General features: G+C 45.1%; 1 protein-coding gene across 3 annotated transcripts in view; it reads right to left on the bottom strand.

Moving 5' to 3' along the window:
• LOC144155212 (CCR4-NOT transcription complex subunit 11-like) overlaps nucleotides 1–21,613 on the bottom strand; it is a 37,682-nt gene extending 16,069 nt beyond the window's left edge. For 2 of the 3 annotated variants that reach the window (XM_077686526.1, XM_077686525.1), the window contains exons 1-12: nucleotides 21,404–21,613; nucleotides 21,151–21,203; nucleotides 19,195–19,300; nucleotides 17,465–17,599; nucleotides 15,629–15,736; nucleotides 13,095–13,148; nucleotides 12,896–13,011; nucleotides 8,294–8,426; nucleotides 7,393–7,602; nucleotides 5,544–5,623; nucleotides 5,073–5,142; nucleotides 1,999–2,154 (exon numbers count right to left, since the gene is read on the bottom strand). In XM_077686526.1, coding sequence (XP_077542652.1) covers nucleotides 1,999–2,154; nucleotides 5,073–5,142; nucleotides 5,544–5,623; nucleotides 7,393–7,602; nucleotides 8,294–8,426; nucleotides 12,896–13,011; nucleotides 13,095–13,148; nucleotides 15,629–15,736; nucleotides 17,465–17,599; nucleotides 19,195–19,300; nucleotides 21,151–21,188 — 1,206 coding nt within the window. In that variant the 5' untranslated portion in view covers nucleotides 21,189–21,203; nucleotides 21,404–21,613. The remainder of the gene's footprint in view (nucleotides 1–1,998; nucleotides 2,155–5,072; nucleotides 5,143–5,543; nucleotides 5,624–7,392; nucleotides 7,603–8,293; nucleotides 8,427–12,895; nucleotides 13,012–13,094; nucleotides 13,149–15,628; nucleotides 15,737–17,464; nucleotides 17,600–19,194; nucleotides 19,301–21,150; nucleotides 21,204–21,403) is intronic. The other variant, XM_077686527.1, reaches the window with a different exon arrangement.
• Nucleotides 21,614–24,689: the final 3,076 nt, after the last annotated feature.

The following is a 24,689-nucleotide window of genomic DNA, read 5'->3' on the forward strand; positions in this document are numbered from 1 at the left end:
TCATAAAATGATGCAGTCTGATTATCAATTGGCTGGTGATTAATGAAAGAACATTCACATAAGTGCCCTGCACATCGCACCTTCCCCTGCCCATTTAAACACACACCAACAAAAAAGAAAAACCTACCTACCTAGGTCATCAGGTCACTCCACCTTACATTGGACTGAGAAATAAGGAGGATGTAGAGAGCCCAGAAGGTCTACCCAGAACCACCTTCATTGTTACCAGCGCAAAAGGGCAAGACGCAGTTTTCATCAGCCCCAATCAATTTGTTCTGGCAACAATGCATAGTGCGGTGCATTGATTTGATTGTAGGGTTTAACGCCCCAACGCAACGCAGGCGATGAGGCACGCCGTGGTGGAGGGCTCCGGATTATTGATTGATTGTGGGGTTTAACGCGCCGACGCTTCAAGGGCGATGAGGCGTGCCATAGTGAAGGGCTCTGGATTAATTTTGACCATCTGGGGATCTTTAACGTGCATCGAAATCTTGTACACACGGGAGTTTTTGCCTCATAATGCGGTGCAGAGATGGCAGATCAGCAGTATACTATATGCAAAGTAGTGTGGCACCACTGCATGCTTTCGACCTACTCTTAGTGACGAGACAGATGGCATATTTGCATGAGGTGCAATAAATAATGAATGTGGGTGTGCAGACACCAAGACCTACCAATTGCATCAGATCATTCACCTTCACGAATAGATTTATGGACTGAGGAATAAGTAGGATGCAGAAAACAGGCGTTCTAACAAACAGGGGCCTAGCAAAACCAGCCTTCATTGTTACCAATGCAGAAGGACAAGACATAGGGGGAAAACTACCAGAGGCAAATGCTTGTCCCATATATTGCTCCTAAGATAATATTCAATACACTCTCAGTAACGAGGTAGACAGCATATTTGCATGTAATGTGCAATGAACAATAAATGTGCGTGTGCAAGTGCATGTGCATGCATATGTGTGCTGCACACACACATTTACGCTGACATTTTTTTCGACGTTCCCCTCTTTACCACATCAATCATGCATAATCCTTCTTCCACAACACCACCGAATGAAAAGGGCCAGTATGGCTTATGAAGTGTAAAATAGCTGCTATGCATTCAGAGCGCCATTAGAACTCCATACACCGTATACCAAAGTTTCCAGTTGTTTTTACCAACAAATCCGCATGCTTTTACAGGTTAAAGTGTCCAACACAAATCACTGCAATAAATGCCAATGGTCACAAATCACTACAGCTCTAGTTAAAACCATAACGGCTCCATACATTTTGCTTTGTTCGCATGCAGCACTGATCTCACTCACTGCTCCTCTCATAAAGCGGATCCAGTCTTCAGTTGCTCAAAACAACAGTCCTATCAGCTCAAGAAATTTGTTAGGTAAACCCTGTTAGAAGAAATGCAGTCGAGCACCCAACCTTTGATCCTATCATCTTTGGGGATGCATTATTCTCAGCCTCCATTCCTGTAACTGCAGTAGCTACAACTTCCACATGCAGCTGTTGTGTTTGGAAGGAGTCCGCCTTCTCAAATAAACATCTCATCCGTGCCCTCTGTTGCAGCTGGTACTTTTAATACTAACACAACGTCCCATGCCCAAACCTAGCCTCCCACATCGAGCTGTGCTCTCGTAAGAAGTAGTTGAGATGTCGCCTGCAGATGTTCCATTTTGAAAAATTTATCTCTTACCGACAAGAACACAGAAAAGAATGGAAATTACACAGCGCTATGTGGTGTCCCTTCTCGCCAGTGTCCTTGACTGGACAAGCTGCAAATTTTTAAAGCATGCACCTCTCTGCTGGCTGACTGGTGCAGATGGGTTGCGAAGCTAAAACACGAGCTTTGTTTGTGGTCACTTCTCATGCAAATAAATGCACCTAAAAATAAGGATGAAAGAAAAGGAAAAGCGAAAGACGTTAAAATTAGGATAAGTTAGCCGCTGTGACCTACTTTAGGCAGTTGTGTCTTCTGCTTTAGGATCAGCCCCTTACCTGTACATTAATTATCTTGTTCCTGATCAGCGACTGGAGAAACACGCACACCAAACGCACCAGCCTGTTTTGCATGTAGCGGTCATCGATGGTCTCACATGTTGAGATGCAGTTCGAAATGTACAGATGCACAAACTCTTTCGGGAGCTCTACCGCCTGCAAGTAAGAAGTATAAAAAGCACAAAAAGTTTGCAAGGGCAATCAGTGGGATTCACGCAACAGTAGTGCGTTAGCACTGATTCTCCCCCATTTAGCGCCTTCTGTGTATTTGTTCTTGAGTGGAATGATAAGATGGACACACTGATTAAGGGTTTGAAACGAATCTTTATGCAAGGGCATCATCAAATGGCATTGCCTATGGACATCCATTTCGGCTGCAAACCTTCGTTGCACGGCCTTGGAATTCTTCCGTCGGCGCTCTTGTAGAGGACCGCACGTACCATTCGTAGAAGGCGCAGCATGAACTGTTACTTGTGATGGCATCAACCGTTACTTGTGTTCTGTGCCCACACAGAACACAAATGCGTCCACTAAAGCAACTACAGGAATGCACGACCATGCCCAGACTTGTTGGCTGAGCACGAACTCTGCACGGGGCAGCATTCCAGCACACTGAGCACCAGAGTTACTTATACAAGAACTGCAAAACACCCCTGAGCCCCATGCATCTGAAAGTGTACCTTTTCTTTGGGTCTTGTGGACCGTAGGCCACCTGTACGCGGAAGTCCGAACTGTATTTTTTTTTTTTTTTTTGCACTCGCCTCTCCACCACTGGGAGATGGTAGTGGTGCAGGTTACATGACTTGCTGGCTGGCTAGAGACAATTGTCAGCTAGCCACGAGAAATGCAGCTGGCAGTGGCTCAGCATAGCCTGAAGTTTTTACACAGCCCAGAATTATTCATGATCAAGGTCAGTTGCTGTCGTGAATTTGGTTGGAGGGACTAAATTTCCAAAGAGAGTCAGTGCTTAACTGCTTTACCGTGACCCTAAAAGGCTGGTAAAAACGCGCAGCACAAGTTGCGCAAACTCCTCTCATAGCATTACGGCGGAGCTTCGTGACCAGAAAAGCATTGAAGGCCTCTGATTGAAGCTACTATGGGGAAGTAGCTTCGCCTATATATGTTAATATGATTATGAAATGGTTCCATACAGGTTTGCCAACACCTCAAGATATGGAAAGAGAGCTGCACAGCCAAATGCTAGAGTGTGATTAAGTGTTGTGTGCTATGTTATAGTATGTAGGCAGCTTTTTGTTAAACAGACACGCTCCTGATGATGCTTGAAACTTTTTGGCAAGGTGACCCCTGGAAGTCATTCGGGAAGAGCCCCAGAGTGAATTACTATGTGCACTGAGGCCGCCTACTCTATGAAAGGTTCGGGTAGTTAATCTACTAGAGCCTCGAAATCACATTGATAGGCGATAATTGGGCGGGATGTAGAGGGAGCATATCGTTATTAGTCTGTTGAAAATCATTGTATGAACTGTAACAGCTTCAAAGAAGGTGTTTAAATGGATGGTGTGACAAAGATTTTGGGCAACGATGGCTACACCATTAGAAGAGTACATGGAGCCGTCCCTGTCTTTTTTGAATACCAAACTAACTACTGAGGAAGTTTGTTTGCTATTTAGGTACATTTCTTGAAGACACATATGACACTTTTTTGGCTGATTAGAACACAGTAATTCATATACATCTAGATTTTTTTAAAGGGCTCTACAGTACCATTGCATTATGTTTTCTGTTCCCATTATTCAGTGTTATTACGAGCAACTGGAATGCGTGCATTTAAGTGGTGTCTTTTGGAGCAATGATTCTGGGCAGGTGTTTTTTTTTTTCCTTTCTTTTTTTTTTTTTTTTTTGCTTTTCCTAATGATTAGGACAGACCCTGCTCCTTGTGCTGTGACGCAGGCAGGAACTGCATGACACCCACGTTGTCATCAGATGTCCTAGGAGCTCCCAACAGATCCGGCTCCTGTGAACGTGCACCCCTGAGGGTGCCCTTTCCATCTTTGCAGTGGTATGGCAAAAGTGGAAGCTTAGGCGAGTGCGCCGAGTCCATGCTTTCCCAGCCACCAGACATCCTGTAGGATGGGGGAGCAGTGGCAGGAGGCATCTTACCACTTCCACCTTTCACAGAAGCTGGCACATCGTCCACAATGGCCACAGACACTGTATAAACTGTAAGGGCAGCCGGCCGCTGCCCCTCAGGGGCATGTGAACGACCAGACAGTCAGTTTCGCTAACTTGGGTAGCTGCAGTAAACTAATGTTGCTCCACCCCAGGACAAGCTACGCCAGTGTACCTCACCAGTGGGGGGAAGAAGCAAACCTCTTTCGCACTTCCGGAAAGCAGATGTTCTCAGTGGTTTTCTTGTTCGTGATTTTTTTTTCTCTCTTAAAGCTTAAAGCGGGGAATATGCAGGGTGTGGTACCTGGCAGTTGCTGCAAGCGAATTGCTTAGCCTGGCAGTTTTCATTAGAATGAGCATGATGTTGTGGGCACTTCATACAAGTTATTCTGCCTTAACAGGATCAGGTGCCATTCCCAAATCACTGGCACTTGAAACAGCGGCACACATTAGGTATGTGGGCTTGTTTGTACAGAATAGCAGATAAAACCTGCATTTGTGTGTTCAAGGAGTGTGCAGCAGTCAAAAGCTAGGCTGAGGTGTTAAGTGGGTATTCTGTTGTCTCTCTGCATGCTGACGTGCCTTACTGCTATTATGCCCTGGCCTCTGAGGTCTTGCAGCAGATCAGCTTGTTCCATTTTCCAGATCTGCTTCAGAAATCACACCCTGTGAGCTGTTCAGGCTGTGGTGGGGTGCAAACTCCATTTTGACCATGTGGTTTTGGCTCAGGAGACTCGTGACATGTCACTGAGTGGTAACTTCTACAAGCAGTTCTCCAGTTCTTAGTTTTTTAGCTTTGTACGACTTCACAACAATGCCTCCCAAATATTTCTAGATGAGAAATACCAACTGCAAGGCAGCAACGTTTGCTTTGTCAACTGATTCAATTACAAAAAATAGGTGGTCAGAATTAGAAAAAAAAAAAGGGAAACGTATCAACTTACGGTAGTCAATCGGTTCACAACCTCCATGGAATGCAGAGACATTTCCATGTTTACCAGTACAGAAAAGTATCTGAAAGGTAAAGAGGTTTCTATCATTTTAGAAAATGGCTGCAACATAGTCACCTAATTTGCCATGTTAACTGGCGGAAGCACGCGATAAACCTTCCACTTAGTAGATGGCGAATTTCCAGAGAATTGTTCCCCAGAGCTTGTGCAGCTACTACTGCTACGTGATGAATGCTAGGGGCTTCACACAAGTAGCTATGCACTGTTTGCTAATGTATTTCTTCACTGAATCAGAATAAGGTATAGGCGGCAGTTCGAAATTATTCTCAACTTTTAACTAAGCTATAGCATACTGCACTACAGTAATGCACAGTGAAACAAAACTGAAGTCAAAAGCCCCAATTTGGCTTGTATGCATACTGCGTGAAACGTCAAGCGCAAAACTGACATGACCACAATACTCACTCTGTGATCTGGCTTGACTGCACCAGCTTGAGCAGGACTTCTATTGCAACAAGGGGGTTATTTTCTACCAGCTCTGGCAGCTGAAAATATAAACAGTCTTATAGTCATTTTTCTTTAAACCTAGAGATCTAGATATCTACACTGTACCAGCACACAGGCTTCCCTAAAGTATTTGCTCAGCACATTCATGACAGGAGTTAAAATGTGGCCCCTCCAAGAACCATTGCTTTTTGTTGGAGTGAATTTGGCACCAGTGGCAAGGAACCATTTTGAACACCCATTTCAACCCCAAAGTTTAATGAGCTATAAAATCAGTACCAAGCGATGCATAAAAAAACCGCTTCCTTAGTGCATTCCCCTGTGTTCATAGTATTAGAAAATATGGAGAGTACAGTTTATTACTAACACAGCTTTGTATATTGATCCTCCAGAAATGGCTAATTATCTATAATTATCTTGGAAACTAATTTATTTGACTAAAAAATAATGGCATATTTGAAACCAGTGGGAAAAAAAGCAGCAAGACTGGCAAGTTTCACAAAGTTTGCTTACAATTTTAAAGAAATTGCTTTACAATTTTGCAGTGAGGACCTTTTACCACTTTCTGCCCGTTTCAGTCCACAACCTTTTGTTAGTTTCTGGCGCCGCGAAGAGAAACAAACTGTGCAAGAAAAACTCGCAGGAAATTTATTTTTCCTCTTGCATTCTGCTTGCAACTCCTTTACAGATATTCTAGCTACTTTTGAAATCACTCAAAGCATTCTCCTGGGTGCACGCCAGGGTCGTTACTCCAGGTTTTGCAGAAAAACAGTTTCCCTTTTGCCTCTTTGTTTTTCTATCACTACAAACAGCACACTCCTTGCTGCTTCGGCCTGGGAGCTTGTAGATGAAATGGCTCATCCCATCTATCCTTCCCTCGCACTGCATATGTGCAGACGGGCTCCGTTTTTTAGCTCAAGCCCCCAAATCACCCACCAGCTGTTGGATGAGGTTGCGGCGCTACTGCAAATTTTGATGCTCTTTCTCGCCATGATTCTGCAGCTGCGTGCACCTCCAAATAAACCTATTGACAATGAAAACCTCTAGATGCCAGGAAAAAAAGCTTTCGCCACCATTTCATTGTCTTCCGACAAAATGCGCAGCTCAGAGTAATTATCCCCACAGTGTTGTCGTCACTGTCGTCATGGTCTTCGTCACTCGCCTCTGTCGAATCAGTCATCCCTAACTGACGGGGGCACGCAAATCTCTTCCTCACTGAAGTCATCACTGCTTTTGCCAAGTGCACCACCTTAGGGTGCACTTGGTGCACCACGCGATGGGAAAATGGCCATGCTTCTCAGCGAACAGAGCGCTCGTCCCGTGTCACTGTTTCTTCTTCTGTCCCCGTCTAGTGCGCTTTTTACCATGTCGAACATGAAAATGCTCTGGAATCCAGAAGGCCATCCAGAAGGCTCGTGGTGAACATTGTGCTGCACCCTAGTGCAAAAAGAAGAAAGCTTCAATAAAGTTCGCTTATCCCTCAAGAGATGGTGCATCATGTATACAAAAAATGCGGGCGCATCGCAGTGAGAAAAACCGCGAAGTTCAACCTTGAACACCCATATCGGGCTACGCCCAACGGCAGACCGCGACGACCAGGTTGTGCTTTCAGGCAGGGCCCGACGACGGACCGCACAAGACCCATGTTCCCCTTCAAGGCTATTTGTTGCCAAGTCTACACAGGAGTGGATGCTGCATGTCGGACTTTATGAAAGTGGGAAGACAGATAAAGCCAACCAAAAAAGCATCACGCAAGCTTTTTTCAGAGCCTCACTTTTGCCGAAAGAAAACACGATAGGCACTGGCGTACCTTGGACGGTGACAGACCAATGTGGTAGACAAGCTTCGGGTCAGCAGCAAGCTCATCAAGCAACTTCTGCTGCTCCTGCTGCGTCAGGGCACTCCTGAAGGCGCACGACATGAGCCGCTTGGCTTCAGAGCCGGCCGCGTCACTGTGGCAAAGGGTGGGGTCCCACACCAGCTTATGCTCCAATGGCTCCATTGGACTCATCCATGTCAGCTGAAAGCGAAGGAAAACGAGCATGCGATGATTGTACATGCACTGTGAAGTGCTTCGTGAAAACTGTTCAATATCAAGTTTATACTAATTACAAAAAAAAAGTGCTCACTTCACTGTTTTTTTATCCGGAACCATCTCCCTATAACCGAAGATCACTAGTGTCATTGTGCTCATTTAAAAGAGCACTAGAAGGCACCAGACTAGTTTGATATTCCTGCTTTGCTAAATACATTACATTACTCTCATTAAGAGACAATGCCCTTGGCATCATTTGCATTGGATTATTAATATGGTGATTAACATTCGCGTGTTGTACCACATTCCTTGCACTGTTGTTGAGTGCAACTGCTACACTGATTTACCCTGGTAAATAATCTACCTTAGTTAATAACCAATAAGAGCCGCATTTGCATTTTCTGGCTTTTGGACCACCTTCACACTATGCGTGTTATCACTTCCTTTGAATGTGCATTGATCTATATTGATCCAATTGAAAAAAAGAAACACATTGGCCCATCAAGAAAGGCAACCAAAATACTGCAGGAAGTTTGGATCCTCAGGTTGTCTGGAGAGGATGGCCTGCTCCCATCCCAGAAATAAACTTTTTTTTCCAAAGCAATCACCAACATCTTGCACAGCATGCCAGCATTGCAGAAACAGGCTTACCATGCTGGGAGAAAAAAAAGCTCACCTCGTCCCTTGGATCATGAAGTGGTGGAACAAGCCGAAGAAATTCAGGCTTGAACACCCCTTCTGCGGGAGCGTTTTCACCAACTAGCAGCTGCTGCAAGGCTTTGGCAAGATCTGGTACATCAATGCCAGGGCTGCAGGGGGAAGAACATCGCCGGGTGTAAGCCAGGACCACTGTTTAGCTTCCTTCAAAATGTCTGATGTCAGAACCTCAAGTTGTATCTCTCACTCCCATTATCAGCCTCGCTGGCTTTGTAACCGAGCGAACGAAGGGAACACCGAAGACAGAAGGAAAATGGAGGAGGAAAGTGTAGCGAAAGTGTGAGGGGGAGGGTGGTATGCTGAGGGGGCACGAGACGCTGCCCCGGCGGCAAGGCGCTACAAGATAGCCGAGAGAACGAAGACGCCACCGAATATGAGTCCGCAGGAAAGTGGAGGATGAAAGTATGGCGAAAGTGTGAGGGGGAGAGCAGTATGCCGACATTGAATTTTTTAGTAAGTACACTAGAAAGGAAACTGCACCTTGGAATCCATGTTCGCGTGGGGAGGTTATGGCCTTATAAAAAATCAATAGCTGCCGGCTTGGCAAGTCTATTGAATTCTTAAGGGGACACACTGGTCTTAAACCAAAAATGTTTATTTTTACAGTTATGATGGTAGAAATTGGAGGACATATGTAGTTTTTCATTGTGATTATAGATATAAAATTTGTGTTTGTGTAAAACGACCACATTAAAACTTATTCAAATTTTTATATTTGATTTTTTGACAGCGTTTGTAAAAAAACTGCTGGAATGATGCAGCCGAACAAGGTACCAGTGAACTGTGCACAAATCAAGGAGTGCAATAAGACTAACACTGTCATTATATCTGGTCTGTAGCAGAAGTTACGACCGTTTGAAGTTTGGGCTTGGAAGGCAAAACGGGTTTTTTGGTTCCCACCTTCCAAGCCCAAACTTCAAACTGCCGTAACTTCTGCTTCAGACCAGATAGAATGAGTGTTAGTCTTATTGCACTCCTTGATTTGTGCACAGTTCCCTGGTACCTTGTTCAGCTGCATCATTCCAGCAGCTTTTTTACAAATGCTGTCAAAAAATCAAATATAAAAATTCGAATAAGTTTTAATGTAGTCGTTTTACACAAAAACAAATTTTATATCTATAATCACAATAATATCTACAATCACAATATAATCAAATAGGTCCTCCAATTTATACCATCATAACTGTAAAAATAAATTGTTTGATCAAAGACCCATGTGCCCCTTAACCGTCCTCTTCGGTTTGCTTTCTTCACTATGCAGTGCTACGTCTCCGAGGTAGCCGCTCCGGCTGAAATGGCCGAAACTTGCTTCGCTTGTCTCGCTTCGCTTGGAAACTAAATCTGCTCCATTCGTTCATGCTAAGTCAGCTGTGCTTCATTATAAGCAAGTGGGAGGACTAGTACTGGCGAGCGGCCATCTGTACATATTTACTTAAAGGAGTACTGACACGAAAATTTTATGATCCATTTTAGATGCGGAGCATCTCTTGCTCAGGGGCATGTCACTTGTCCGTGCCCTGTCCACAGCGCCTCTGATGATGATTGTGGCAGGATGCCCCTAGGGATTGGCCAACCGAAAAATCCATCACGAGATAGCTTCGCGTTCAACCACCGTCGTCTTCCCGCAGGGGAACCACTGAAGAAGCAGGAGAAGAAGACAAAGGTGCGAAGAGGAGGGCGTGTACGTGGCTAATCCATCACGAGATAACTTCGCGTTCAACCACCGCCTTCATCTTCCCGTAGGAGAACCGCTGAAGAAGAAGAAGGAGAAGAAGACAAAGGTGCGAAGAGGAGGGCGTGTACGTTGCTTTCAGCCGGTGCACCAACGTCAACAACCTTTACCTCACCAACGCTGACGGAGACTACCGATTCTACCACAGAGACGACAACATCGACAAGAACATGATTGACCAGTTTCGGCGCCTCGAGAACCACCGCCTAATCACTGTCACACAACAGTACTTGCGTGCCTTTGCCACCAGTGTGGACCCGGACGCGAAATTCCCTCTGGCGCTACTAAACACCAGATCACTCAACATAACGGCAACACAATGGAACCACACGGAACCCCCCTGATACTTTGCATCCTCATCAGGGTTCCCCACGGGAAGATGGTGTAATTTTTATTGCTTTTATCGATGCATAATGGTCTGGCGAACCTGACAAAGCACTTTAAATATTTCAGCGCGATAATCAATTACATTAACTACATTAATTATTATTAATTACATTAATTAATTACTTCATTTGGCTACCACGAGATGATGTCACGCTGATGTCTATTTGCATGGTGCCGCTCTGCGTGCTGTTCTGTCGGCACGATAAATGAGGTCCAATTAAAGAATGTTCTTCGCGTCGCAGGCCGCTCATATTTCAGCCACAGTATTCTGTTGAGCAAAGGAAGGGATCTGTGCAATAATATTAATGCCAAAAATTGGTGTCAGTACTCCTTTAATAAGAACGAGCCCCAATGTAGACATGTTAGTTTTTGGTAAGGGCAGTGCACTTCCGGGTTCTTTTTTGCAGTAGCAGTACCTATGTTAATAGCGCCTGGACATCCTGACTGAGCGGGTAATTTGCGGCTGTGAAAGTTGTAGCAGACGGCCTGTTATGAAAACATGAACGAAAACGAGGTGCTCGTTTTCATAGGTACATGCATAAAACCTTCGCGAGCTTTTCAAACAATTTATTATTTGAAACGTTTGCAAAAAAAAATATCTAATGAGTTTCTCCCAAAATGTTACATTATTTCCACAGGAGGTTCAAACACGATTTACAACATGCTTGGCGGCGGCGATGCGCTGCGAGATAAGCGCAATCCCAAACTTCCACCTCTCCAATCCCCTCTTCCCAACCCTGAGCTGTAGGAGAACCTGGTGACCAGCGGCCATCAGGATGCAATTCCCGGACAAGGGAACCACTCCCACTTCAGAAAGCTCAAATAAACGTCTCTCTCTCTCTCTCTCTCTCTCTCTCTCTCTCTCTCTCTCTCTCTCTCTCTCTCTCTCTCTCTCTCTCTCTCTCTCTCTCTCTCTCTCTCTCTCTCCCTCTCTCTCTCCCTCCCTCCCTCCCTCCCTCCCCCCACTCCCACCACTCACCCACCCACACACACACACACAGCAAGTAGCGTGCACTGCCATGCGTTCGCTGATCACGCGATCACTTCCTGAGACGCAGCAGCTATGCACCGTGACCGTGAAGACTACAATTCATGCTGCGCACAAATTTCGCATTAAGCAGTATAGTAATTATCAGTCATTTTTTTAGAGACAAGAAGAAATTCTGGCACGAAGTATCCGCGTAGAGATAAAATAATAATAACAATAATAATAATAACTTGGTAGTGAATGCTTGCGGACGTTCACCATCAGTTTTTTGGGACTTAGGTCTGAGAACTAACATTTGTGATTTATTACCATCTTTTAACCTGCTAGAGGATGTCTGCGTGCAGAAATGAGATGCAATGAGTGAGAATCATGCCCCATAAGCTTTCACCAAGGAGTTCGCATGCAACGAAAATAGTTTAGTACCTAGAGCCTCCTGCACTGCAGTGCCAGCCAGCTAACATTTTTGCGAAGAAACAATACCAAACCTGTTACAGACTGTCTGAAAGAACAGTTTTACTTAAAACCAACTTTAGGCTTTTAGAAACAGCCATGCATGGAAACAAATCTAGATGGCGAACAGCTGGCAGGGTGCAAAACCCATCTGAATTGATTTGTCTAAACTATATCCAATGACTGAGTGTTTACTTTCGGCTTGCAGCTGAGCTGTTATTGCACAAATCAGGTGTGGGCACAGTGAAATCACAAGAGGCATGGTTCTCTCAAGGAACAGTAGCAGAAGACTAAGGCGCCATGGCAATTCGGCTTGAAGTTGAATAACTGCGCAGTAGTGGCAAATATAAATTTCGCAATAAAGAAACGAAATGGATACTGTTGTATACACTCGGCGAATGGTGCTCAAGTATCTAGGATAGGACCTTCACCAACATGTGCAATGACAATAAAACTGCCTGGAATCAAAAATTGACCTTACAAACTGGCACCTTTTGAAATTTTGAGCAGATTTCACTGACTGAGTGCAAATCTGACGATTAACAATTATCCTGCAATTCCCCATGGGTGCCTTGATTGCAGAAAACTGCATGGCGATGCAGCCCAATTATGAGCGGTATGCCTTTTTTCTGGAAGCAGCGGCATGCAACGACTACACCCAATTTCTGCACTCAGGTGATACAAACTTGCATCAAAAATAATGTTTCTGTTATACAAATTAAAATGAAACTAATTACGGAAGAATTTTCTGGGATAACCAACAAATAGCTTCACTTGCCTCAGAACCGCCTGAACGTAATGAAAAATGACATTGAAATTGTTCAATAAGAACAATTTTGAACAGGCACGGTAACAAAATCTAAATTAATTACTAAGACCCGTAGCCTTTATTTTTCATTCACTACTTAGAAGCACTTTGTTCTGTGCCTAAATGAGATATCTGCCACAAAACCCTATCAGGTGGCATGGGCAAAGAATGGACCAGTGTCCAGGCTACAACTCACACGGGACGTTTTGCGTCTGGATCATCAATGATCACTGGTATTCCAGAGCGGCTGGACTGCGGCATTTCGGACTGTCGCTCGGCAAAAGAAACTTGGATGTTTCCAGTGTCACACATCTGGCATTTGAAAAAAATTGTAAAAATTGGGGACTTAACTTTCATGCCTGCACAGACCAAAAGTATGACAACTAGAGTCAGACCTGAAGGGTGCTCTCATCCAGGTGCATAATCTGCCACGGTGTCTTCTTGAAAAGCTAGAAAAATAAAGGCATTCCCAATTAGTTACAAGTGGCAGCAGCACCGAACCGCTCCCAAAGCCAAATGCAAACAGCGCAAACAGCTTTCTGACACAGGCTGCACATTGAACTAGCATGAGAAATTTAAACAATGTTGGGTGAACATCAAATGAGCCCTTGCCCTGAAAAACAAATTGCTAAGCTTGTAAACAGGTAACCGAGACCAGTAGAATGAGTTCTCATCGCCAAAAGTTCCTTTTAATGAGAGTGCTATTTGTAGAGGACTTATTTACAAATCAACTCCGCAACTGTTGTTCCGTTTCGGCGGCACTTTGGAGAAAGTAATTTCCATGAAAAAAGAACCCACTCCAATCGAACATTATATAATGCTCTTTCTGTTGCTTAGACCATAACACCAATGCCATTACCATGGTCAATAGCATTTTTCTCGTGAACATTAAAATAATGGATCAAACAATCGAAACCCACTAATGCATTTCCCATTGTTTTCCTAGAGTTTACCAAGCAATAGCCCAATCTTCCTTTCAAACTGTTTGAGTGATATGCCTTCTTCATGCTTTTCTGTCAGCCGTCAACCATACACTTGGCAAAGATTGTCTTGCCTGCCACATAATACAGCAGCTACAAGCCACGACCATCACTACAGTGGCCAATGGCAGTGTGCTACCAGTCCCCCTCTACACAAGATAAGTGGAAGGATCGCAGCAGGAGCCAATAGCATTGCGTGCCAGCCCTTTCCCTTCCAACAAGTGCACTCGCGGACAGACGTCGCCAGCCAAGGGCACTCCCATAGTAAGTCCCACGTGTTGATGCGAGCCTGTTCCTCTCTCATGATGGAAGAACGTTGGTCATTGCCGAGTAACACCAGTCATATAATGAACACATTTCAATAAGCACAGTCGAATAACTAAACGATGCAATATCACCAAATCGTTTGCAATACCAAACATGACACAGGTCAACTGAATTTCACCATGTGATTGCATTCAATATTTCTTCCCACTGTATTGAATGCCGTTCTACTGTTCACTCATCCAACTCAATGGAGATGTGCTCTAGCAGGTATGGTGCACATGCAACAGTGTCAGCAATCCTGGTATTCTCCTGCTATATTCCCCCATTTCAGCACTTCTGAGCTATAATCCGGATGAAACATTATAAGGGAAAGCTATGGTGTTAACAACATTCAAATTTCTGCACACAGGGTGGCTTTGCTGCATTTTATGGTGAAGTCATGGCCTGTGGAACCAGCTCAAACTTATCATGGAATCAAGCCATGTGTTTGCTGCAGCATTATGTGAAACAAACTTTCCACCACTTTCCAGCTGTGTTTCCCAACAAACCAGTCCTTTTCACGATGGACTATTTTGCCTGGCCCACCAGTTGTGATGGACTCATTCCAAGAGTGAAGCTGAAAAGTGAGCCCTCATAAGCGTGAACAAGAGGTTATGCAGTGAAATCCAAGAACTGTACTACTGCCCCAGCGCTTTTACTACCCTCTCCCCTTTCCCTTCCCCTGTTTAGCCCAGCGGTCTCCTATTTCAATAAAAGTTGTACTACTACTACCAACAAGAAAAAAAAAAAAAAAAAGTGCGACACCTTTGCTGGTGTGAGTAACGTCAGCCCATTCACCTCTTCAAGCCAGTGCAGTGGCACCTTTCACAGCATTACAAAAAAGCATGAATAGAAAGGAATATGCAACTTTTTCACATACGAAAGCACTTTGTATTGCATTGACAAAATTCTGACAGGAGGCAATAACTCCGACCGTGCTGTGCAGGACCCCACTGCATCGGCAGAGGGCCTCTTTAAAGCCCATACAAGCCTCGTCAACTTCCCAAGCATTGCCGTCCTGCACAAGGGCCGACTACCAGGACGGGGAGTCGCTTGCACCCTTCTTACCAGTAGGTGCCTGGCTTCACTAGGGCACAGGAGTGCACATGGTCTCTCCCGCAGTGGACGCTCAACTCAGTGACTGCCTGTGGCAGGACATGCCATTAGACTCTTTCACCCCCCAGCAAAGCAGTGCTGCAGATGGCCAGGGGCCCCTTGCAAGGGCAAAGGCAGCTTTCCAGGTGTGAATTCCCTTTCAAGGGCCCACACTCGACCAGGTGCACCACCCGTCCCAGCTTGAACACTTCGTCTTCATTTGATACTCATCAGTTACAACCCCGTTTATTATCTGAAATCATCCATCCCCTTTTAATTGTAATTTTGGAACGTGAAGGTTGTGGGTGGTTTCAAAATCCCACGCTACATGGTGTTCCCAACTCTGCCCTCTTCATTTAACCCCTTAGTAGCTCCCACAAGGGATGGAACTCCATGTGAATTGTTCACCTCAAAGGTGTATGCCGATTTGTTGCCCCTGTCAAGGCTATGAGAATTAAGTTAATGACTAATGGTAACAACATCAAGAAACATGTAGGCATTGACCTTAATATGCAACCACAAAATTGTATGAGTGAAGTAGTGCTTACATCTTTGGTTGGCACAGTCAGCAGCTGAGTAACAAAGTACTTCTCGTGCGCCGTGAGTTTTGGAATGCCATTTATGAAATCTGGCTTCTTTCCTCCAATGTCTTCAATCTTTCGCCAAAATAAATGACAACAACAACAAAATCTGAGTGCAACTATGCTCATACCTCTAGTGGGAACAGTAAACAGTTGTGTACAGAAGTGCTTTTCATGCAGCGTAACAATGAAAAAAACATGCACAAAATCTTTTTTATCCATTTTTTTTTTGCAAGAGTCCATTTGATACAAGAGCTTATTCGAACAAAAATCAACAGGTTACCAGAAGACAGCATCAGAACCAGTTCCTCTGCACAGTGAAAACTCCGCAAAGAAAATTTGTGGGAAATTCTGGATCCCTAAGGATTATCAATAGCTTCATATTTTTACTAAGTGCCCAACTTGTTCCAATCCTGCCTTTGGTAGTCCTTGTAGTTGCTCTTCACTTTTAACCGGGCAGCACTTACGGCATGTTAATGCACCAGCTTAAGCTCTATCAATGCAATTAAATTTGGGGGTTTAACACACCAAAGCTACTCCTGGGCTATGAGACTCACCATAGCTGAAGATGAACCATAGCTAAACATCTGTGATGCTGCTTCTTCCGCACATACCGCGGAAGAGAAGTCCGACAGCCTGATGAGTGTCCACAGCACACAGCTTCTTCCGCTGTGTGCTCTGGCTCTTCATCAGGCTTGTGGACTCAACATCTGCGATGCTTCTTTATTGGGAGATACACGATCGGGAGAGGCCACTGCGCGCTCCCGGTATTCTTGGCGCGCGCAGGCGCCCACATGTGCAGTCGCACTCGTAGGCTTGGCGGTGAGCTTTAACCACTTCTGTCATTGGGTTTTCATTGCCCAGCTTCTCTTCGCCGTTTCATAGCTGACTAAACCACTCTGTGTTTGCTGAAGTTATAATAGTGACTGCACACATCTGTCGTCCCCTTCTCTTTGCTAACTGCAGTTAGCAACTGGTGGCACCGCACCTAAAGTTAAAATGTCTGTTACAAGCAAGATTGATGACCAAAACTCAAGCATAACTTGTCTGTTGCAACCAACTATCTTCTATATCCGATCTCTGTTATAAAAGTAAAATTAATGGAGAAGATAGGGCAGCCAATCATGTGGGTGAATAGTGTTTTTTATATACTCGATTGTCCCTTATAATGGGGTTTTATGCTGTACAGAGTCTGAAAGTATGGTCAGAGTGCCTACCAAAGGGTCCAGCAAAGGGTAATTTCTGCTTTCAAGCTTCCCAACTTCCAGTAATGATTAACTATTCCTCGTGACTTAAAAGTGGTGCCTGCCAGTCTTCAAGAGTCGTTTGTGGCTCAACAAATGCAATTCTTTGCCCTTTCTTTTGCCAATGAGCAAAAAGCAAGAACTGCGGTCCCCAGTAATAATCTCCCGTTCACTTTCCGTCACTTGAACAGAAAGAAATGCCATGCAATATAAATAACTCCCATCCATTAGAGGTTGAACATGCAAAGAAATATGGTAGAGAATGATGCAGTTCATGCAGCCTGACTTAGGTCCCTCTATAGGTTCGCATAAGTATGAACCATGGACTGCCGTACCTCTGGCTTGGTCAAACAAGGGGAGCTACTTTAACACATAGCATGCTGTTCACTGACACCATCTAGCAAGTGCCGGTTGCACTACAGCGTCAACCCTCACACAATTTCCACCAAGTGTTCCATATACTCTTGCAGAACCCCACTGAAGTAAGGAACTTCAGGCAAAACAAAAAGCAGTATGTAACCACCCCTGGATACAGCAAGCACACAAAGTCATGACTCACGAGTAGGTGGACAAAGACAGAGATGAAAGGATTTATATGAATCGATTCCGTCCGATACATGTCGTATAAAAGATAAAGGGCGACAATTTTTTGGCAGGGATGAGTCAAGAGATCCGACTGGCGAATCAGCAAAACCTGAAATGAACACATCCAAACAAAAAACTCATTGCTTACACTGCCAAAATCACCTGCTCCCACTTTGCTCAAAAATGGCCACAGATGGCAAATTGCACCAAAGTTTGTGCTCTAAACTCCTTAGAAGAACTGCTCACAAATGGGAAAATGGGAGAACTAGTGTCACTTGTAAGGCCCTCAGAAGATTATGCAGCAGAGCATAGGGTATGATATAACCAAGATCAAATTATAAATAGTTCCCACCTCGAAAACACTCAACTGCTAGCTGCAATCTCGTGCAAAAAAAGAAAAATGTGTTTGTATGTGTATATATAATCTACTGCAAAATTTTGTCCCCTGGTTATTATATGAAGTATATGTAGGTTGATTGAAATAACATTAGTTTGTCAGAAAAGTGTCTTTAATGCCCACATTTTATGTTTCTTCTTGGTTGTTATGCAGTGTTTGCCATGATGTTTTTATTTTGTGAACCCGTTATGAAAAAGCATGCGTTTGTCATTGTGTATTTTACTATTTTACTTCTTTGATTGTCGACCTGTCACGACCGTGCGGAAGATCGGAGCTTTGTCAAGCTGTAAACAAGTGGCTATTTCTCCGGCCACACCCCTTTTTCACTGAATGCGGCACTGGTGAAAATAAAAGACATTTTGACTGATTGACTGAAATAATGAGAGTGAGTGATAGTGAATAAAGATTTAGATGAAAAAAAAGACAGGCTATTCAATTTTCTAATTAAGGCCAGCATATTAGTGAGGCCCAAAAAAAAATTCAAAGGGCACTTTTTCTACATAACACCTAAAAAACAGTACTATGTGTAAGTGTGGGTTCACTGCACTCAATTCACTGTCGTCAATATCTACAGATTGTATTAGCGTGAAGGTGCCAGCTTGCCACATGGCTGTGATTGCACAGCAGTGCAGTAGTTGGAAGTAGGAAATTAAAGTAAAGCAGCAAAAGAACGAATACAGACTACTGTCTGAATGCATGCAGTAAAATAATGTAATAAGGTGGTCCACATTTAAACCAAAGTCCTGTAGCAATACTATATTTCAACAGAAGCTGCTGCAGATAAGGTGGACAGCTGAAAGTCAGTGTTGGAATAGCATTATTGCTAGCTTGCTTCCACAATGAGCTCAACTGGTACTCATGAATGGCAACCGGTTTGCTTAACATATGCAATTAACTTCTTTTTCAAAGTTATGGCTGCAGAAAAGAAGGGTTAGGAGGGACTATGAGGAGCTTGCAATAATAAGGACTTTGTTTAGAAACTGCGCTAACAAAGTTGGAAAAACACTGGCAATTTTTGTGAAAAGTGTCAAACATCACGGCAAGCGACAGGGTCCCATAATTCAGGAAGCAGGACGGCCTGCTGTCAAAGAGGGCGTCATTTAAACTCTACACTAGGTGAGCTGCAGTAATAGTTGCAGCACTGAAGGTGGTCTCAGCAAATTAATGGGAAGCATATTCGCATATATGGCAGGTAGAAAGGTGTCACCCACCACTAGTTGACAACGGGGCCAAACCACAAAGTAAAACAAATGCAATACGATAACGATGCCAGTGAGTAAAATGAAATGAAGAAGTGTGAAACAAACCAGTGCACAGCTGATGCGGAAGTGATCTTGCTTGACGAAATGCTGTTGGAGAACCTGCCCCAGGGACTCGAAACTCATCCTCTCCAGTTGCTCGTCCTGCAATATACTACGGTAGGAAAACGACATGTCTCAAGTTAAACGAATCTTGCTTCAGTCAACCTGACTACACAGTGCAGAGAACAAGAAAGGACACAAGTCAGGACCTGTCTTGTGTTCCTTCCATCCTCTGCGCTATGCAATCTTGTCGACAACGCCCCAGCTTCTACACTCTCGTACTTCAGTCGAAAAATTGCCTTGACAGAATCGCAAACATGTGTAGTGCAACACAAACTGCACTTAATTAGATTCGGTAATTGGCTAGGAAAGAGGAAGGCGGAGTGGCAACGCCATGAGCCACTTTTCCACACTTTGCCGAGAAACACCTTCAGGCAATACCACCACGCCGCCTGGCCGGATTGGCCCATGCCATTAAAAATGCAAATGTGACGAACTGAAAGAGGGCAAAAGCCCTTGCAGGTAAGGACAAAGCCATCTGTGTATGGCGTTTGCAATAAGCATAAAAATGCAAGAAATACGGGGAAACCGGCTTGCCACATTCCTCGTTAAAACATTTGAGTCCATTTCTAGCCAAACACCATACCTAAGTCTGAGGCTCACCGTACTGAAGCCACTGCATATGTGACAAACATTGCTAGGGTTTGGTGGGCTAAACTGGGATAGCCCAATTTTCAGTTCCCGCTCGCCTGCATCCCCTGACATGTAGTCAACATACTGACTGTTCTGCTACTGTACTCCAGGAGGATTATTTAGAAACCAGACAAGTTTGAATCTGACTCTAAAAATGCCAATTCTACTGTAATTAAAGCATCATTTCCAGCCAAATAAAACATTTTTGACCAATGCAGAGTGCTACCCCTGTTTCTTCAAGGTGACCTCAGAAAATAGTAAAAGGAAACATGAAAATGAACGGGGGGAAGCTTCTCATAACTTACCCGCGTAACTGTTTTTAGGCAGACTAAAACATAAAATACTTCCTGCCACTGCTTGAAATCCAACTAGGCCCCCACTTCTACGAATGCCAGAGAGAGAGAGAGAGAGAGAGAGAGAGAGAGAGAGAGAGAGAGAGAGAGAGAGAGAGAGAGAGAGAGACACAACAACTTTCATTATGAGCCCGGATCAAAAGATCATGTGGAAGTAGTTCTCTATTCACAGAAATCCATGCACCGTCTCGACCACGGCTGCCCTCTCGACGAGGATGAGCTGGTCTGGGAGGGAGGGGCTAGACAGCAGTGTCTTTCACTGCTCTTGGGTGTGGGGGGAAGGGAATAGTAGTGGTGGCAATCCTGGTGTAACTTTACTTCTATAATAATGTGCCCAAGTGTCCCTGGCTGCTGACAGAATTTGCATCCGTCTGAATATTGACGTGGGGACATTAGGTTAAGTCAGGTGGGATGAGGATACATATTTCATTGAAGTAGTAGTTCAGTTGTTTCCTGATCCTTTGTGAAGCTTGGATGAGGAAGTGGGAATGTTCTCCTACTAAGCCTGTAGTGCTGAGTAATATCTTGAAATGTAGTGAGTGGGTAAGCTCTACCATACTCTCCAGGCCCTGGTTGGTCAGTACGCAGGCGTGTGGATGAGCAAACTTGTTGCCCTCCATAAGGGCATGGGCAGGCGTCCACATGAAGTGCACCTTTTTGTTGGGAGATCGACTTCATGTGCTAGAGGGGCCACCCATCCCGATTGGTAACTTTGGTACGCTTATAGAGAATCCGTGATGACTGTAATTAAGGGCTGTGGTCTGTGCGAGTGCCAGCCTACCGTCCCTACCCTACCGTCCCCGTTTCCCCACCCCCTGGATCCGTTACTGATTTGTATTCAATACAAAATTTCGCAAACTCGCGCATCCATAACTGCTCTGACAACCGTTAAATCAACAAAAATCAACCGGCTTACCCGAGCAATAGTCCAAGCTCCTTTTCAGTCAAAACCATGGTGGGAGGCTGGACCTGGGAAGCAAAAGTATTGGCGTTCAAACAGCAGCTTCTATTTTTTCGTAACAAGTCGAAAGCACTGATTGGTATGGTCAATAGAAGTATACTAATTCTTGTAACAAATAACTATCATGTTGTCTACTCTCCCAAGTTGACTGAATATCGACTTCCGAGATAAAAGTTGGCACCACACGTGACAACGCCGAAGACCTTACCCGATATGTACCGGCGTCTCCACAAGTTATTGAAGATGATCAGTAAATTGCTAGCGCTGTTAAACTTTTCCGCGTCGGGCACAGACAAAAGTTGTGACAGCGCTCACAGCAGTGACAGCATTGCTCTAAGTTCTAACAGTCAAACCGGTCAAACCAAACCAGGACAAACCGCGCGATTTGCACGCACATAGGACGTCACAACACGTGACACAACATTGCAACATGGTTGCCACCATGCGTTCTTGGATCCAACTATGCTTCGTTTAAAATTACTCTGTTTCAGTTTTCATTCTTTTATGTTTATTTCAATGATTTAAATCAAGATTTTTTTACAAAACAATTCAAGCATATTTTAAATCTGCAAACTTCTGCTCCGCAAGGTGCACTGTCCGCAAACCAAACCAAACCAGAACCGTCCAGCTATGACCAGGGGCGGTATTCTCGTAACTGTCCCTTTTGAAAACGTCCCTTTTGCGTCCCTTTCATCGTGACGTACTTCCGGTTAAGCAGTGGGCTTTGGCAGTAGGTTTGCCGCACTTGCATTACGTCACTTTCTGCTGTTTGCTTTTAGCCAATCAGGGCTCGCCAAAAGGGACACTTCTGAAAGGGACGCAAAAGGGACAAAACTCGAGAATACCGCCCCAGGACTACGAACCCTACGAACCAGATCTTGGCCGCCTGGCATGCGGAGCGGCTAGAAAGCGCGGCTCCCCTAGACCATCCCTAGACAGTGGCGCCAGATTTCCCTCTAGTATATATTAGTAGGGTCATTCCTTGCCAAATGTCCCAGCCGTAAAATCGACCATCACGGATTTGCTCAGTAAAAATTGTGGGTCATCCTCGCATGGCCCACAATGCTCCCTGAAAGTGTTTTTGTCCAAAAAAATTTTGTTCTTTTTCTAGCGGCCTTTTTACCTCCAGGGTTTAAACCAAACTTACGTCTGTGAAAAAATTAATGAAAAAGTAACTTCTCTTACAATGGCCACCATTTTTTTGTGAACATCAAGTTGACCCCCTGGGCTGCTCTATGCCGCATTTTAAAAATATTTTTCCTTTTTAGGGGCAAAGCTCCTTAGGGCGTGGGTCTGTCCATCCTCGACGTATGTATGTAGCCACCTCTAGTTTAGTTCTTGGATTGTTTACTAGATGGCGTGGCTACCTCTAGTTTAGTTCTTGGATTGTTTACTAGATGGCGGTACTTGTATATGATGAAAAGATGCGCTTGGATTGTTTACTAGATGGCGTGGCTACCTCTAGTTTAGTTCTTGGATTGTTTACTAGATGGCGGGGAGCGTTGTAATAAAATCCGTTCGCTGTTGGCGCGCGCTCGGACTCGCCCGATGGATAAGGCTGCAGATGTGCAAGCCCGCGAGGCAGAAGTGCTCCGTGAAGCTGCGCGACGCCGCCGCCAAGATCCTGCCGTACGAGAGCGGGAGGCCGAAGCGTGTCGTCTGGCTGCGCGACGCCGCCGCCAAGATCCCAGCGTTCGAGAACGAGAGGCCCAAGCGTCACGGCAACGGCACAAGGACCCTGCCGTACGCGAAGCGGCACGGCTGCGGCGCGAAGAGGATCTCCAAAACGTCAGAGAACGGGAAGCGGCGAGAAAGCGCGCGTATCGGCAGGCAGACCCCGATGCAGTGAGAGCTCGTGAGGCGTCTGCAAAACGCATCAAGCGAGCTCAGCCCCAAGGTGCCGACGCGCGGTTTAAAGGAGCACTGACACCAATTTTCGGCGTTAATATTATTGCACAGTTCGCTTCCTTCACTCAACAGAATACCCTGGCTTAAATATGAGCGGCCTGCGACGCGAAGAACATAGTTCAATTGGATCGCATTTATCGCGCCGACGGAGCAGGGCGCGGAGCGGCACTCAGCAAATGGACATCAGCGTGACATCACTCCAGGAGAGGAAAAAGAAGTGACGCGACAGCGCTCGTCAAAAACTCGTGACGTCACTTCACGCGCGCGGCCCCACGAGCGGCGAGCGGGCGCAACACCCTCTCAAGCGGGCGCCGGTGACGTCCGCACAAAGCGGTGAGGTCAAACCGGGAGGCTGTCATATGCGCCGTTCGGGATGAAAGCGCGGGAATTTGAAACAAACGATTTTCAGGTCGTTCAATGTAATTAACTATCGCGCGCTGAAGTATTTGAAGTGCTGTTTCAGGTTCGCCAGACCATTAAGCATCGATAAAAGCAATAAAAGTGTAACATAAAATTTTCGTGTCAGTGCTCCTTTAAGCGAGACTTTCTAGACTTTACGTTCGGACACAGATGTAGTGGGCGAACTTTCACTGAAGAGTCACGGTTTTACCGATGATTTCCCCTCAGGAGCTTCGCCCACTCATCATCATTCACCCCGTGGATATGCTGTGAATTTTTTTAGATGCGACGCATCTCTTTCACCCGCCTTGTCCCTCCGGCATAGTCCGGCGGCGTCCGCATCCCTCCCCCATTCTCCTCGCCGCTCTCACCGCAGCGCCATCTGCGTGTTAGCGCTCGGCTGCGCTCGCTCTGTCGCCGTGCCAGCTGTGCGTGGGTGCGGGTTAACACATGCGCATGCGCTGCTCTCTCTCATTCCCCTCACCGTACATATAAACGCGGTAACTGCGCCGCTCCGCTCAGTCGTTCCGCCGGCGCTCCTCCAATGACATCCTCCGGTGACCGCCGATGATTTGAAATGGAGACTAACAGGCCTGATATCGCGATGGTCGGCGCAACCGTAACAAGCACCGGCCACCCCGATAAAAATTTACACCATCTTCCCGCGAGGGGAACCATGGGGTAGATGCGATGCATCGGTGGTGAACATGCTGCGTAAATAGGACACACAACAACAGCAATCCACATGTACACGCTAACATAACGGAAACGCAACGGCAACCCTCGATGCGTCGCATCTACCCCATGGTTCCCCTTGCGGGAAAATGGTGTGAATTATTGCTGTGGTTGCGCCATTCAGAAGATACACGATGTCGAGCATTTTGAAACATTTTTAGCAAATACGAGCGCATTCTCCCAGCATTGTGGACAATTGGTGAAAACTATATTTACACTGAAAAAAAGGTGAAATGTGCGAGAAAACGTTTGTCAAACTTGGAAAAATCTCCTTTCTGGCCCATATTCACCTTGAAATTGCGCATTGTTGTGCTCGTAGTAAAAATATCATATACAAGCCATTCACTAGTACAAATGATCGTAGTTTATTACAGAAAGTTTAATCCGAACAGTTTTTGTTTTAGCAGAGAAAAAAAACTTCAATTTGTACAGTGACACTACTTCGCCCCGTT

The sequence above is a fragment of the Haemaphysalis longicornis genome, unplaced genomic scaffold (assembly GCF_048455015.1).
Source record: "Haemaphysalis longicornis isolate Haplotype H1 unplaced genomic scaffold, Haemaphysalis longicornis Haplotype H1 scaffold_1, whole genome shotgun sequence".
Classification (NCBI taxonomy): Eukaryota; Metazoa; Arthropoda; class Arachnida; order Ixodida; family Ixodidae; genus Haemaphysalis; species Haemaphysalis longicornis.